General features: G+C 37.8%; 1 protein-coding gene and 1 long non-coding RNA gene across 7 annotated transcripts in view; one reads left to right on the top strand and one right to left on the bottom strand.

Annotated features, from left to right (window-relative positions):
* Window positions 1–2,525: 2,525 nt before the first annotated feature.
* LOC119782820 overlaps window positions 2,526–14,025 on the bottom strand; it is a 73,651-nt gene continuing 62,151 nt past the window's right edge. Inside the window, exon 6 of the long non-coding RNA XR_005280712.1 lies at window positions 2,526–3,588. This is a non-coding gene — a long non-coding RNA (uncharacterized LOC119782820). The remainder of the gene's footprint in view (window positions 3,589–14,025) is intronic.
* elna (elastin a) overlaps window positions 3,291–14,025 on the top strand; it is a 77,572-nt gene continuing 66,837 nt past the window's right edge. For 3 of the 6 annotated variants that reach the window (XR_005280710.1, XM_038283980.1, XM_038283981.1), the window contains exon 1: window positions 3,294–3,567. Coding sequence is in view for 4 of the 6 variants with exons in the window: in XM_038283980.1 (XP_038139908.1) it covers window positions 3,492–3,567 (76 nt within the window). In the remaining 2 variants the exon portion in view is untranslated. Of the gene's footprint in view, window positions 3,568–14,025 lie in introns of all 6 variants that reach the window. The other 3 variants (XM_038283983.1, XM_038283982.1, XR_005280711.1) reach the window with 2 other exon arrangements.

Raw genomic sequence — 14,025 nt, 5'->3', positions numbered from 1 at the left:
AGGCGATGAGGAAGTGGGGCAAGTTTGTGTGACAAATAAGGGACATGAGAGCAAAAAAGAGTTGGGATCCAGGTGTCCCAGCATTCTCGCGCACCTCGTTCTTATAGCTGGTCCATCTTCACGAGTCATTTTCCACAATGGCGTTCATAAAAACAAAACAAGCCGGTAAGGTACCAAACAGGAAATACGCATAGTATAGAGCGGATCTAGATTTGACCAATCAGAGGCCTCCTGTCTATGCCACTGTCTGTGGTCACCCACAATTCTGGAGAGGGGCAGCAGAGTATCTGCGGCAGGGGCGGAGGCACAGTTGCATTCACTGCGACACACAAGCAGACAACCTCGTTTGTGAGTACAAATCAGCCTTAAGGTGAGGTAAACCCTGAACAGTTGCCATTCTGCCGCAGGCGATCAATACAGTGTTATTCCCTAAATAATTTAGATCAAAGTTTTTTATATAAGTACCAAGCAGAACCTTATGGCCCAACCATAATATTATTTGGGCTATTGTCGTGCCCTGGGACATCATCTCAGAGATATACTGGCAAAACAGGACAAACATCACACAACACTCAGGCCAATCTAACCTAGTGGAAGCTCACAGGAGATCCCTCTCTGAACAGGCGACCATCATCAAATCTCAGTCCGTTCATGCACCCTTTCTGATCAGCAAACTGCCACAGACCTTTTTTGCTTTCCTTTTTACCTTCAAAAAAAGTTGCCAGATGACTGCATGAACTCTTTCTTGTGATACTACCGTGACAGGTATTTGTAGCTGCCTATTAATTAAGTTTGTCAATAGGACACACTGTGAAGAACAGCAAAAACCTTGTATTTTGTTCCCTTTCCCCCCAAAGCTTTAATTTTACAATTTAGCTGCAGGGATTAAAAACATGTAAACATAAATATTATGAAGCGTGAGCAGTTCTTAGTTTTATTAATTATAGTTTGTTTTGTGACCTCTTTTTGAGCCTTTACTTAAGTACATATTTAATCTTAGCTCTTTTGGCAAAAACACCATGTAGCTAAGCCCAAAGGATGAATACCAGACATGAGCTAAAATAGACATTAAGATGTACAAATAGATTGAGGAAAACAGTGCTTCCATCCAGAATACACTTCAGTTTCCCAAACAGTCCGGTCAGCTGGGGCTTTTGGTCCTAAATCAAATATGGAAAGACTAGTACCATGCATATTGCAGAATTAGGTCAGTGTCTTCCTGATGTTTGGATTGTAATTAATGATTTCCTTTAATGATTAAGTTGAGAAGACTTCAAATATTTACACTGTATTTGCTTTTGTTTTAAAATTTTGAGCTCCCTCTCCCTTTTTTCTTTCCTTCTCTGTATGTAACGGAAGAATTTACAGGAGAAAACAAATGATTTCACTCGTTTGAATCCGCATCTCAGGGTGTGGAATATCTGCAGGTTTTTAGCAATTAAAACTTGTGTTTGGAGTTGAATGCATTTGGAGGAAATACATGCAAAGTGAGGTTTTGCTTGGCGTAGTTTCTACACGCCAAAAAAACTGAAATTGTTCAGTTTTCAAATAAGTGGTTGTGTATGTGTAAGTTTCTCAAGGTGCACTGGAAAAGATAAAAAGGAAAGATTTAGCATATCTACAGCTTCACCATTCACATGACAACATTCCCTTGCATCCATTCTGAACAAACCTCTAACAGCTGATGTTGTCAACATGCCTGAGCTAACTTCAATGAAATAAACATGAGGTCATATGAACATTAATGTGGTGGACGTCACCGGTATGAAGGATGCTGTGTGTCTTGGAAAGCAGAGCCCATTAGCATGCATGCAACAGTCTGGTCTGTCAGGTTTGTGTCTGAGAGTAATGACTTTGAATGCAGCTCTTGCCAATAAAAAAGGATCTTTTTTCAACCTTCTTTAACTTGAAATTCTAAATATGTGCCTCATGGGAAAGAAGAAAGATGGACGCCGACAGCTCTGTCAGCAACAACATGTCAACTTAAGGCTTCACCATACTTTTCTGTTTCACTCTAAACCACTCATACATTGCGCAGACACTCACATTCATTCTTGTTTTGGTCAACTTGGGACTCCAGATTTTAACACTCCAACCTAATCGGCTGAGATAGTACACAGTTATTTTTTCCACTGCCAATTCAGAAGACAAGCAGAAATCATTTCTGATCCTGAAACATTTATAAAACATTTTTTCCCCCTTTGGATATTTCCATATGTTTCAATTTATGAATCAAAAGTTAAAAACAGATGACAGAGGTTTTATCTTTTAATCCATGACATCTTGGTTTTTCCATGCACTGTTAAAGAGGTGTGAGGTTCTTTACTATCCAATTTCGTGGAACTGGACTGAAATATTGAAATTATCAACAGGTCATATAAAAACAGTAAGTAAAATAGCTGACAGATTTATGAGTACATTATTTGTTAAATATGATTAATGTTCAATAACAAATTCTGTTGATATATATGCATTTCAGGTACTTAATCAAAACAAGTGTTTTTGTAATTACCCAATATCCACACTGTGCTTAAGTATGTGTTTTTGTTTTCTTTTTACATTTTGAAGTAAAACTGATCTAAATCAGTCCATGCACCAAAAAACCAATACAGCCAAATCAATCAGAAGCCGACCTATGTGTATATGTATCATCTTATTTAATGATTTGACTTACACTCTTTAGAAAACAACAATACATTTGTTGTTATGAAATATTCAGACTATAGCTAAGGCTCAAATTTGTCTGGAAAAGAAAATAATTTATTAATGAAAATTGTGTTAGTTTAATCTTGGCGGACTGCTCTCTAATTAAACTTTTTTTTCATCCATTGATGTTAAAAGGCTGTCAGTGGGAATTATCTTAGTCTGACTAAGATAATTCTGTCCAGCCTGTGCAGAACTTCACTTCACATATTTGTTGCCAACGTATTTTATTTCTTAGTTTTTCCTTTTACTATGACATTGCCCTCTATGGTTTCCCTTCTCTCTAGGTTTTTAACTCACTTGTTCGAACAAACAGCAAAAAGGTTTTTTTTTGTCCTCCTTGTCATGATCTAGTAATATGAAACTCTAGAAAAATAAATTATCATTCTGGTATGCAACTTGCTCTTCTTTATACTCTTTCTGACTTGCACAGATATTTCTGTGTATCTATCCTAATGTTTGGCAGGCACCTTAATTCCTTTTGGATTTGGACTGGCGTGCCTGTGAATTTGTGTGTGTGTGTATGTGTGTCCCTCTCTTTCTTTCACTGCTAGCAGCAGTGTCTCTGCTGTTGGCAGCAGCTTACAGAATAAAAACAGCAACAGCAGACCCAGAGTGGGAGAAAAGAAGCAAGTCGTCTCCTCTCTTGTAATTGCACAGAGTCTCCCCTGTATATTTTTACCTTTCTCCCTCTACCTCTCTGCTCTTTGAGACCTCGGGGAAGCGGTAATTAGCTCGGAGAGAATAAAACCAGCTGAAGAGAGAGGGGTGGTGCATTCTGGAGCGAGATGGCCAACAGAAACGCTCCCCTGCTCTTCTGTGGAGTCGTCCTTCTTTTTCTCATTCACTCATCTCTTCAAGGAGGTAAGGTCCAACAGGTGAACTCTGCAGGAATTAATACTGTTTTAGTTAAAGACTTAGAACTAAAATTTGATACAAAATGTTCTTCATTTTTACTTTCTTTTCAAATAAAAGGTAAAGTTTAGTTTAATCTAAATGGTTTATGAAATGCTTTTCAGAAGAACCATATTAGCTGTTGCACAGTTAATAAAAAAAATCATTAAGCATTATTTTTGCATTAAACATCAAACTGCAAAAGGAAAGAAAAAGTTAGGATCTCTGGTGTTCTTCCTTAATCAGACTAAACATCTGTATCTGAAGATGAATCGAACAGTATCCCCTGCACAGTAACTTTAAAATAATCCTGGCCTTTTGTATCATGTCACAATATAATTTAAAAATTAAACGTTACATTTATAGCATTGGTTTGTACTCCAACCTTGATTCTCAAGAGGATACATATTTTGTCTTAAGTCAAATAGCTAAACTGGCTCCTGCACACACCTTAGCATATGTTTATGTATATTCATTTGGCCGCAGATTCAATCCTAGAAAAATGTGGAATGGAGAAGCTTCCAGCTGGCGTCTCTTTCAGCTCAGAAAAAAAAATACAGATTAAAAAGACCCCTGATGAACCCCTTTGGGTGGATCTACTCGACCCGAGAGGTGCAGAGAAAACTTTGGCTAGATGTTCTCTTGTTGCAGATATGGGAGAGTAGCTCCAAGTGCAGTTTGAAGTTGCACCTTATCTTTTCAAGACAAAGAGGAAGAAGAGAGCAAGGCTGTGAGCCTTGTCTCTTCCTCCCACTATCATTCAGCTTGCAAGATTTGTTTTTGCTCCTCTATTTGCATAGCTTGATTGGTTTGCAGTCTGTTTTGGCTGAGAATCACAGAGTTATTCAACCTCAAAATGGAAAACATGTTCATCATCTGGAGCTTTTTCTTTGTATTTGTCAGCTTAGAAGTCACCGTTGTTTGACCTCTTTATCCTCCTGTGTCCCAGCATCCTTTTCAAAAGGTTTATTTTTGCAGAATAAATGTTTTATGAACGCACAGTGAAGTTTCACTTATTTGAGTTATCTTTCCACTTTTAATCCACCCATGTCGTCAATAACTTGCCAAATCTGGCAGCTGTCACTTTCAAAATTGACCCGTTTTTCTTTTATCTCGCTCTGAAGCATTTATCATTCGCACTCCACGTTTCATGAAATTTTGAGCCGCTGTCAGGTTAAATATGCAGCATAAAAAGAAGCCAACAAATTTCAATATTGACTTAGGAGCACAACTTTGATCTCAAGTGAACACTGAATTCATCTCCATCAAGTATTTCTGTGAGGTTTAAAGTAGATCCATCTGTTCTTGCACTGTAACCTGACGAAAAATACGCCTGCACACCATCCAAGAATAAATTATCTGTGAGTAACATGAACCTCATTAACACCCAATCTAGTCATTTAATGCTCTCGCCCAGACCTCTTTATGCCTGAGAAATTATGAATCGTGTTGCGGAGCCAGACCCATCTGAATGCTATCCATCGACAAGTAAAAATTACTTATAGTCCCAGAGGAAACATCTGCCATGTTTATTTTGAAAAAAACATGTGCCCCTGTCCATGCTGCACTCTGTCTCTGCAGATAACATTCTGCATGTTTTTAGGCCCTCGTTAGTTTCATGAAAAAGGGATAATAATTTCTAAAAGTGTTGGATAAAGGTGGCGTTATAACTATATTTAGCATGAAAAAGTTTATTCGTTTAGATAGAACCATAACTGAGAGCATTTTATTTTTCTCTACTTCACATAAATTTGTCAAACCTAATTTCTCTTTTAAATTAAGCACATCTCAAATACTAAGCACTGTCATCTAAAAAAAATCCTAATAATTTATGCACTCATTTTTGTACATACTCTGTGTATACAAGACGACAATAAAGTTTGTCTAAGTCTAAGCAATTAAATGTGAAAAACTCCCTTGCTTGGTTAGATTTAACTTGTGGCACTAGAGCTCAATCATTGCCAACCTGCAGGATTAAAAGCATTACTTCAAGAGAACCTGTCTGACATAATGATGTAGGCTAAAAGTAGGGACTTATAAGACAAAAATGGAACTTAAGGAAAAGTATTGGTTATGTTGCATCTTAAAAACACTAACATTGCTTCAGAAAAATACATCATACCAACCAGCTGGTTTAATATTTGCATTACTTTGAGTCGTTGATCCTAATTAAAAGTTTAATATTATACAGTACATGCCTTTGTGTTGAGATTCTTATTTTTTTTTTTCTTTTTAATAATTTAGTGATAAGCTTTTGGTTTAATTAGATACATTTATGTCTTACTACACTGTTCCCTAGTCAGCCTCTCTTATCCACTCCATTTTCATCCAGCTTCTGTGCAGTTCACTGATTACTGTAGATCAAACCTGGCCTTTATGCCACTCATCCACCTTCCCAATAGTTTCAATCCTTAACCTCTTACCCACTCTGTCTTTGTCCTTCTTTCAGTCTCATTGTCTTTGTTATTCTTGTTATGATCCCCAGTTTATCTCAAGCGTGCTTTTTGTTTTGTTAGATACTCATCAAAGATTCACCACTAATATTATTCTGCTAAAATCTTTCTTTGCATTTGGATCCACCTCCATCAGGAGCTGGGGGATGTAATAACCTATTGAACCAGAGATTCTGCTTTCCGGTCAAAAAAGCAAAAACAGATTATTTGAAAACTGCTTATTGTATTGGCAGAGGTTATCTTTGTTTTATTCTACAATTTGTTTAATAAAACAAACATCCGGGTGTGACAGAAAAACAGAAGAAATCTGGAAACAGGCTATCGCTGATTTACAACGGTGTGCGTTCTCCATTACCATCTCCATCCACAGTTACTAGCAAAACTGTTCATGTTTATCTGGTTCTAATCTCAGATTAAAACCAGGTAAAACAGCTTTCCAAAGACTAATGGGAGCGTGTCCTGGCTCCTTTAGCACTGACCAGATCAGAGACACCGCTTTTTTTTGCATAAATCAAAAGAATTTAGTTTGCATTCAAAAAGCGCATTGAAATAATCTCTGCCGACTGGTGGGAGGGTATGGGAGGTCTAAGCTTAATTAATCAACTTTTACAGTTTTACATACAACTCTTATGCATTGGTTCTCCTATTACCGATTTTTATAACTGCTACTGAAGGAATTGTGTGGGTTATACAACAGATCTATGAATGGATGCATTGTTTTATGGAGGTTCTATCTACAGTAATGCAACCCTGTGTCTTTAGAAATGGATGGCAGACTTTGTAATGTTTCCCAGGTTTTTTCTAAAGACATCATCTTCACAGGCTTCCTTCAGAGGCAGTGTCACTATTAGGGGTGTTTGCATTGTTTTCAATCATCCCCATTTGCTCCTCTTATCTGTATAGTGCTTACTGTTTAGGTTTGGATAAAGTCAGTTCTAATATCTTCCAGTCATGTGTTTGGTCTGCAGTCGGCCTGTGCCAAATCCTCAAAGAAGAAGCACATTAACTTGCCAGGCTGTGATCTATCAGAAGCAGACTAGCAGCAGTCTGGGCTGGCTCCTGTCAGGAATGTTTTTATTCTCCTCCAGACTTTACTGATGTCCAAGATCTTTTAGGTTTAGCAGGAACATGATGAGATGTAGACACTATTATGTGTTTTCATACATTAAACTCATGCTGAGTAAATGCCAAGGCCAGAAGTTTCCCTCAAGGCTACCATTGCCCTCTGATGAGTAGGTCTGTCATTTTAATCTCATTTTAGGGTTATAGCTGCTTGCATAAAGTATATTGTGTCAGGCTACAAGTGTAGCTCTACTCAACGCTTTGATCACATAAATCCATCTCTGGAAAGAAGTGATAATATGAATCCTCTGTTCCACCAGCTTTTAGTGATTTTTCATGGCGAATGGTTGTCTTCAAGTGTGGCTTTTTCCTCCTTCGTTTTCAACTCTGAAGCTGCTGGCCTAATCTTGTAATGATATCCTGTCAGCTTCCAGAGGAAAAGTCTTGCTCAAGAAGCTGGAAAGCACAGACTTACAGGATTCATCTTTGATTCCCATTTCGATGCTTAAGGGAAACAGCACAGTCAGTACAAGGTTGAACATGATCAAGAGACATGACAGTCATAGAAATGTCATCCAAAGCTTTAGTCACTTTAGTTTTTTCAGTCCCTTGAATGTTTTCCAAAAGATGTTTATGTCACCATGATGTTTTGCAGCAAATGAGACTTTTATCTTCTTTTTTATCTGTTGGCCTGTAATGGTTTTGCCTTATCGGGGCTGTCTCACCCAACCTTTTTCTTACTGTTAAACCTTAACTGAATCAGGTGACACCTACAGTGCTTGTTGTGTAAAACCTCGAGGGAGAATTTAATGCATTACAGAGACTTTTGCAGGCCGTCCATGGAGTGAGTTTTATTCAATGTTTCCAAAGCCTTAAAACCGGCTCTGTAAACCCTATCCTTTGTTCTTTATCTTTCTTTGGATTTCTGTTGGATCACTGTTGGATGGTAATGTTTTTTTTAGATCTTTTGATCTACTTTGTTATTTTTACAGACAATTTCTATCTCAGGTGGTTTCTTGAGTCTACAGGCCCTGTAGAAAGGCATGGGTGTGGCCAATGTGCCTTAAAACCAAAATGTTTTTAAACACAGTAACCATGTAATTTAAAAGTGAGCAATAGCTCTTCCATTTAATAGATGACTTACCTTAAAATCCATCTGATCTGAAACTTTGGTGCACAAACCCTGGTTTGTTATCTGTACATACTTTCCTTCTTCATGTATTTGATTCAAAATATTTTGAGAAGTGTTGTTGCAGAATCTGAAAATTTACCAAAGAAACTAGAGCAATTTCCCTCATGATTTACCATTCTGTCTACTGCGATCATGAGTGTTTGTGTAAACTTTTCAAAACAGAACATCGCCATCTGTCTTTATTTTTCCATGTATGTGTTTCGTTTGCACCCACTTGCATTTGTTTTGCATCCCTACAGTCAAGCTAATTGTCATCCCCAACAGCCAGCCATTAAACAACCACACCACCGGGGTCGAGGAAATGTCAAATTACTCACCAGTTTGTTGTAAATGTGGTAAAACACGTCTACAAGAGCTACAAGGAGGGGTTGTAAAAATCACCCTTAACATGGGAGGTACTGTGGAAAAATACATCATTAGCTTTGATTTGATCTGAAAACAAAACATGTTCTGACTAACAATTTCCGAACATTTTTATATTCAGTCATTAGTGGTGGGTGCAGCAAACCCTGTCATCAATAAAATAAGTTATTTCAGAATAAATGTTCAATTTTGTAAAATATCAAAAAGTTTCTCTGTATTCTTTGTTGCTAATGTTAAATAATTTTGCCAGGACAGCTGTTCTTAAGTGTTCCTTTTTTTACAACAAACTGGAGAGAGTAACAGTACTTACTTCAGGTTCCCGGTTTAGACTTGTTTTTAGAGGTGTATTAAAATACAATCATAAGAATTATAGCAGCAGCCATGAATTTTCGGGTTCAACCTAAAATAAAATGTACAAAGCAATAAAATCTAAACTTTCCCACTGTTGGTCTTATATACATCTCACATAAAGTATGTGTAATTCTCTGGTAACACTATTTCATACTGAACTTGTATTTTAAAGGCATGCACAGCACTAATACAGAGAGATAATTATCCCTACCGGTAATTTTAAATTCTCCTGCATGATTCAAACTTTGTCATGGTAGGGATTGGGGGAATAAGCGCAACATAAAGTTAAGCTCATGTTCTGATAAAGTCTGCAGTGCTTATTTAAAGTAGTAATAAACAAATTTTCACCCCTAGATGCGCTGTTGAGCTGTACACCAAAACAACGCTACATTTTATAGCTACAGTGTGTAATAATTATTTACTGACAAAAATGTAATATATATTAAATAAATATGTAATTTTTATCTTCTATGAACTTTTTAATAGAATTTTCCTGTTTGAGTTGCCTTAGAAATTGGAATTTATAAGAGGCATGTCTCTCATTTATAGAGGCAGACATGTTTGATCTATGGCAACACAGAGCTGACAAACTACTGACTGTAGAGATTGCCTTTATGCTAGAATATCAGCTTCTTCCCATAAAGTGCTCTCCACCTTGGAAATGCCTTTCTCTCTTTGTCGCTTTCTTTTTCTGTCAACTTCTTTTACAGTGGCAATAATAATTCATGATTGTATTAAGGTGAACATTTTGTTCTGATGGATGCACTGTCTATATTAAAAGGAGATGACGTGTGATATCTTACTATCCATCTGAAAATATAGCTTTAGTTTTATTCTTTTTATATGAAGTAATTACATTTCGCTTATCGTTGCTTTAACATTGATTGAGTACTAGGTTGTCAGCTAGTAATAAGTATGAAAATAAAACTGGGACATAGTGGTTAACCCAGACATAATGTTATTTCTATTTTTAACACACTTCATCCCAGCACACACTCACTATACCACATATGAGTGCATCATAAACAACATGCATTTATTTTTACAACATGCCCAACAAAATAAATCTGTTTGAGTTTTTTTTTTTGTTTTGTTTTGTTTGCTAATTCCTTGCAATAAAATCTATAACAGCAACTTTACTTTTGTAACTTCCTCAGTACCTCAGTATTACTTATCAGTTTGATTCCATGTTCACTGACTTATTCCTAAGTCCCTAAACTTGACCACTTTCTTGTTCCAAAGAGAAACCAAGACATCAAAACTCAGGCTCTCATTTGTCATTGTGGCTCAATAAATGCTACAGATAACCATGGTTACCAAACAATTAAAAATGATTATTTCCCCTTTTTATGCATATGTCTGAATGTTTTGTTGTCTTAATCTTATTTCTTTCTCTTTGCTATCTTTATGATTCCTCTAAATAATAATGTGGCTCTTTTCGAAAAGAAAATTGGTCTGCATAGACCAGTTAAAACAGCATTTCTGTCAGGGTGTGATGTTGGTATGAGGGCCCAAATGCAGAGGCAAGTAGGCAGAGGTGAATTTAGGTGGGTTTAATGAGGTTTACAGGAACTGAGGCAGAATTCAAAAATCCAACAGAAGTAACAGATGAACCAGAACCAGGGAGACATCAGGGGAAAACCAAACTCTAGGAGCCAGGGAGAGACGAGGTACGCAGACAGACGTTAGACGAGGATCCAGCAAACAGGAACTGAAGAGGGAGGGCTTTTAAAGGTGACAGAGACAAAGAGAGGGCTAACGAGGGGATTGAAAACAGGTGAGGGCAGAGGAGAAAACGGAGCTAGGGAAAGAGGACACAAGAGGGCAGCAGAGGACAACAAATGGAAAACCTGGAAGACAGGAACTAATAAGAAAACAACAAAATAAAAATAACTAGGATAATGAAACATGGTGAAAAGAAAACTAAACACTAGAAATCAAGGAGTAAGGAAAGACAGAATATTCAAAAGAAAAACATAACAGAAACAGAAACCTAACAATTTCTGAATGCAGATTTCTTTCACCTTGACCACAAACATAAAAGCAAGCTAGAGAGTCTTTAAACATACACTCACCGGCCACTTTATTAGGTACCCCATGCTAGTAACGGGTTGGACCCCCTTTTGCCTTCAGAACTGCCTCCATTCTTCGTGGCATAGATTCAACAAGGTGCTGGAAGCATTCCTCAGGGAGTTTGGTCCATATTGACATGATGGCATCACACAGTTGCCGCAGATTTGTTGGCTGCACATCCATGATGCGAATCTCCCGTTCCACCACATCCCAAAGATGCTCTATTGGATTGAGATCTAGACTGTGGAGGCCATTTGAGTACAGTGAACTCATTGTCATGTTCAAGAAACCAGTCTTAGATGATTCCAGCTTTATGACATGGCGCATTATCCTGCTGAAAGTAGCCATCAGAAGTTGGGTACATTGTGGTCATAAAGGGATGGACATGGTCAGCAACAATACTCAGGTAGGCTGTGGCGTTGCAACGATGCTCAATTGGTACCAAGGGGCCCAAAGAGTGCCAAGAAAATATTCCCCACACCATGACACCACCACCACCAGCCTGAACCGTTGATACAAGGCAGGATGGATCCATGCTATCATGTTGTAGACGCCAAATTCTGACCCTACCATCCGAATGTCGCAGCAGAAATCGAGACTCATCAGACCAGGCAATGTTTTTCCAATCTTCTATTGTCCATTTTCGACGAGCTTGTGCAAATTGTAGCCTCAGTTACCTGTTCTTAGCTGAAAGGAGTGGCACCCGGTGTGGTCTTCTGCTGCTGTAGCCCATCTGCCTCAAAGTTCGACGTACTGTGCGTTCAGAGATGCTCTTCTGCCCACCTTGGTTGTAACGGGTGGTAATTTGAGTCACTGTTGCCCTTCTATCAGCTCCAACCAGTCTGGCCATTCTCCTCTGACCTCTGGCATCAACAAGGCATTTCCGCCCACAGAACTGCCGCTCACTGGATGTTTTTTCTTTTTCGGACCATTCTCTGTAAACCCTAGAGATGGTTGTGCGTGAAAATCCCAGTAGATCAGCAGTTTCTGAAATACTCAGACCAGCCCTTCTGGTACCAACAATCATGCCATGTTCAAAGTCACTCAAATCACCTTTCTTCCCCATACTGATGCTCGGTTTGAACTGCAGGAGATTGTCTTGACCATGTCTACATGCCTAAATGCACTGAGTTGCCGCCATGTGATTGGCTGCTTAGAAATTAAGTGTTAACGAGCAGTTGGACAGGTGTACCTAATAAAGTGGCCGGTGAGTGTAGATACCAGCTTTGTATAGACTGGGTTCAAACACATTTCCATTGGACATCCTGGAGTTCTGTCCCTTGGAAATAACCAGCAGCTTTAGATTGCATACTGTATGTCAGGCCAATTGTTCTTAAGGTAAAAATAAGAACCTGGCTTATTTTTTGTGGAATCAATGAAGGTTTTATTAACCAGGTGTGTGTAATCTTTGTATTTTACTGTTTTCATAATGATGCATTTAGGTTTACTGTGCATTTTGTCAGAAATTTGGATTTTATTTGGCTTTGCTGGTCCTTGATGAATTTTCCTTCAACACTCCATAAAAACTAATGTTTAAGAAGAAGTAAATTGAGCCAAAGCAAATTTCAGCTCTAAACTGACTGGTACCCCTGGTAAATATGTATAAAAATATTTCAAATAGATCTATAGTTTTGGCTGCTGTAGATGTATGTTTGATTGAAAGATTTAGAAAAATAAATAAAAATCAAAGGAGCCCCCCTCATGATTTCTGATTTCTCATGATTTTTTTCAAAACATGTTTTACATCTCGAGATCTCTATGAGCTCCTGGTTTATTAGGATCATTATAAGTATAAATCACCTTTCTTTTTGCCACTCTTCAAAAAGGCAAAGACAAGAATAGAAGGCATTCAAGTAGAGCAGATAGTTCCTTTAATCCTTTAGAATTAGCAACAAAAAACAAATATTTCTCCATGTATGTTAGTATTCTAAGGCATCTGGAACCGCAGTGAACTAGACTGTATCAGTGACCACCCTTTTTTTGCCAAATAGGTTGATAAGTAAGGTAAAACAATCTCTAAACCCTCCTCCTACAGCTGTAAAAAAAATAATTTAATCTTGGAGTCACAAAAGCATTAGACCCAATCCAAACACCAACCAGTTTTCCAGGAGCCATCTCAGGAGGAAGGCTCTCATTTCATGCTAAATTTTTCTTAATGCTGTCTACATAATCTATATTTCAATTCTTCTTGTAACAGCTACTGTTTAGCTTTTTTTAATTATGTCTGCATCTGGTCATTTAAATCTTTCATTTGCTTAGCTTATTTGTCACCACAAATACCTAAAGTAAACTCCTAAACTTGAGTCAACATGGTATAAATCCAGCCTCATATGATCCCTTTTCATTGGGGATATTTATCCCTCATACACATTCCAGCTGATTCCCATAACCTGCTTGAGTTCTCCAGGAATGTAAGTGCTGGATGATGACTTGAATTAAAATGATCAGGAGACAATTTTTTAAATCTCTTCCCTCGACAAATATCAGTGTTTGCCATCCTTGTGATGTGTGGTTTTAGTGAACTTCATGCACTCTGTAAGAATGTATCTGCAGCTAGATACGTTTTTCAAGCACAAGGAAAAAGTGCTGCTCATAGACTCGCAGTTTCCACTTTCCTGTCAAGACAGGAAATCCTTCTTTTGATTGTAAAACGAAGGAGTGAAAACGAGAACAATCACTCTGCACCCATCGTGTGGAGCTGAGAGCTTTATAAGTGATATATTTAAAAAGACAAAATGTCAGAAGCTTAGAAACAAACACATATTCTCACAGATGTTACATTTATTGTTTTAGCTGTTTTTGCTAAAAAAGATGCAGAAAAGAAAGGCATTCTTACCAGTTCACTACAATCTGTTTAGCTCTTCAGGATCGTCAGTCCTTTTTGGTTAGTATTACAAGGCCAAGCCACAAGAAATTTGAGAAATTCCACAATTG

Source organism: Cyprinodon tularosa, unplaced genomic scaffold, assembly GCF_016077235.1.
Source record: "Cyprinodon tularosa strain WSP-4 unplaced genomic scaffold, ASM1607723v1 ctg198, whole genome shotgun sequence".
NCBI classification, from domain to species: Eukaryota; Metazoa; Chordata; class Actinopteri; order Cyprinodontiformes; family Cyprinodontidae; genus Cyprinodon; species Cyprinodon tularosa.
Note: the sequence above shows the minus strand (reverse complement) of the source record. Positions and strands in the feature narration are given on the sequence as shown.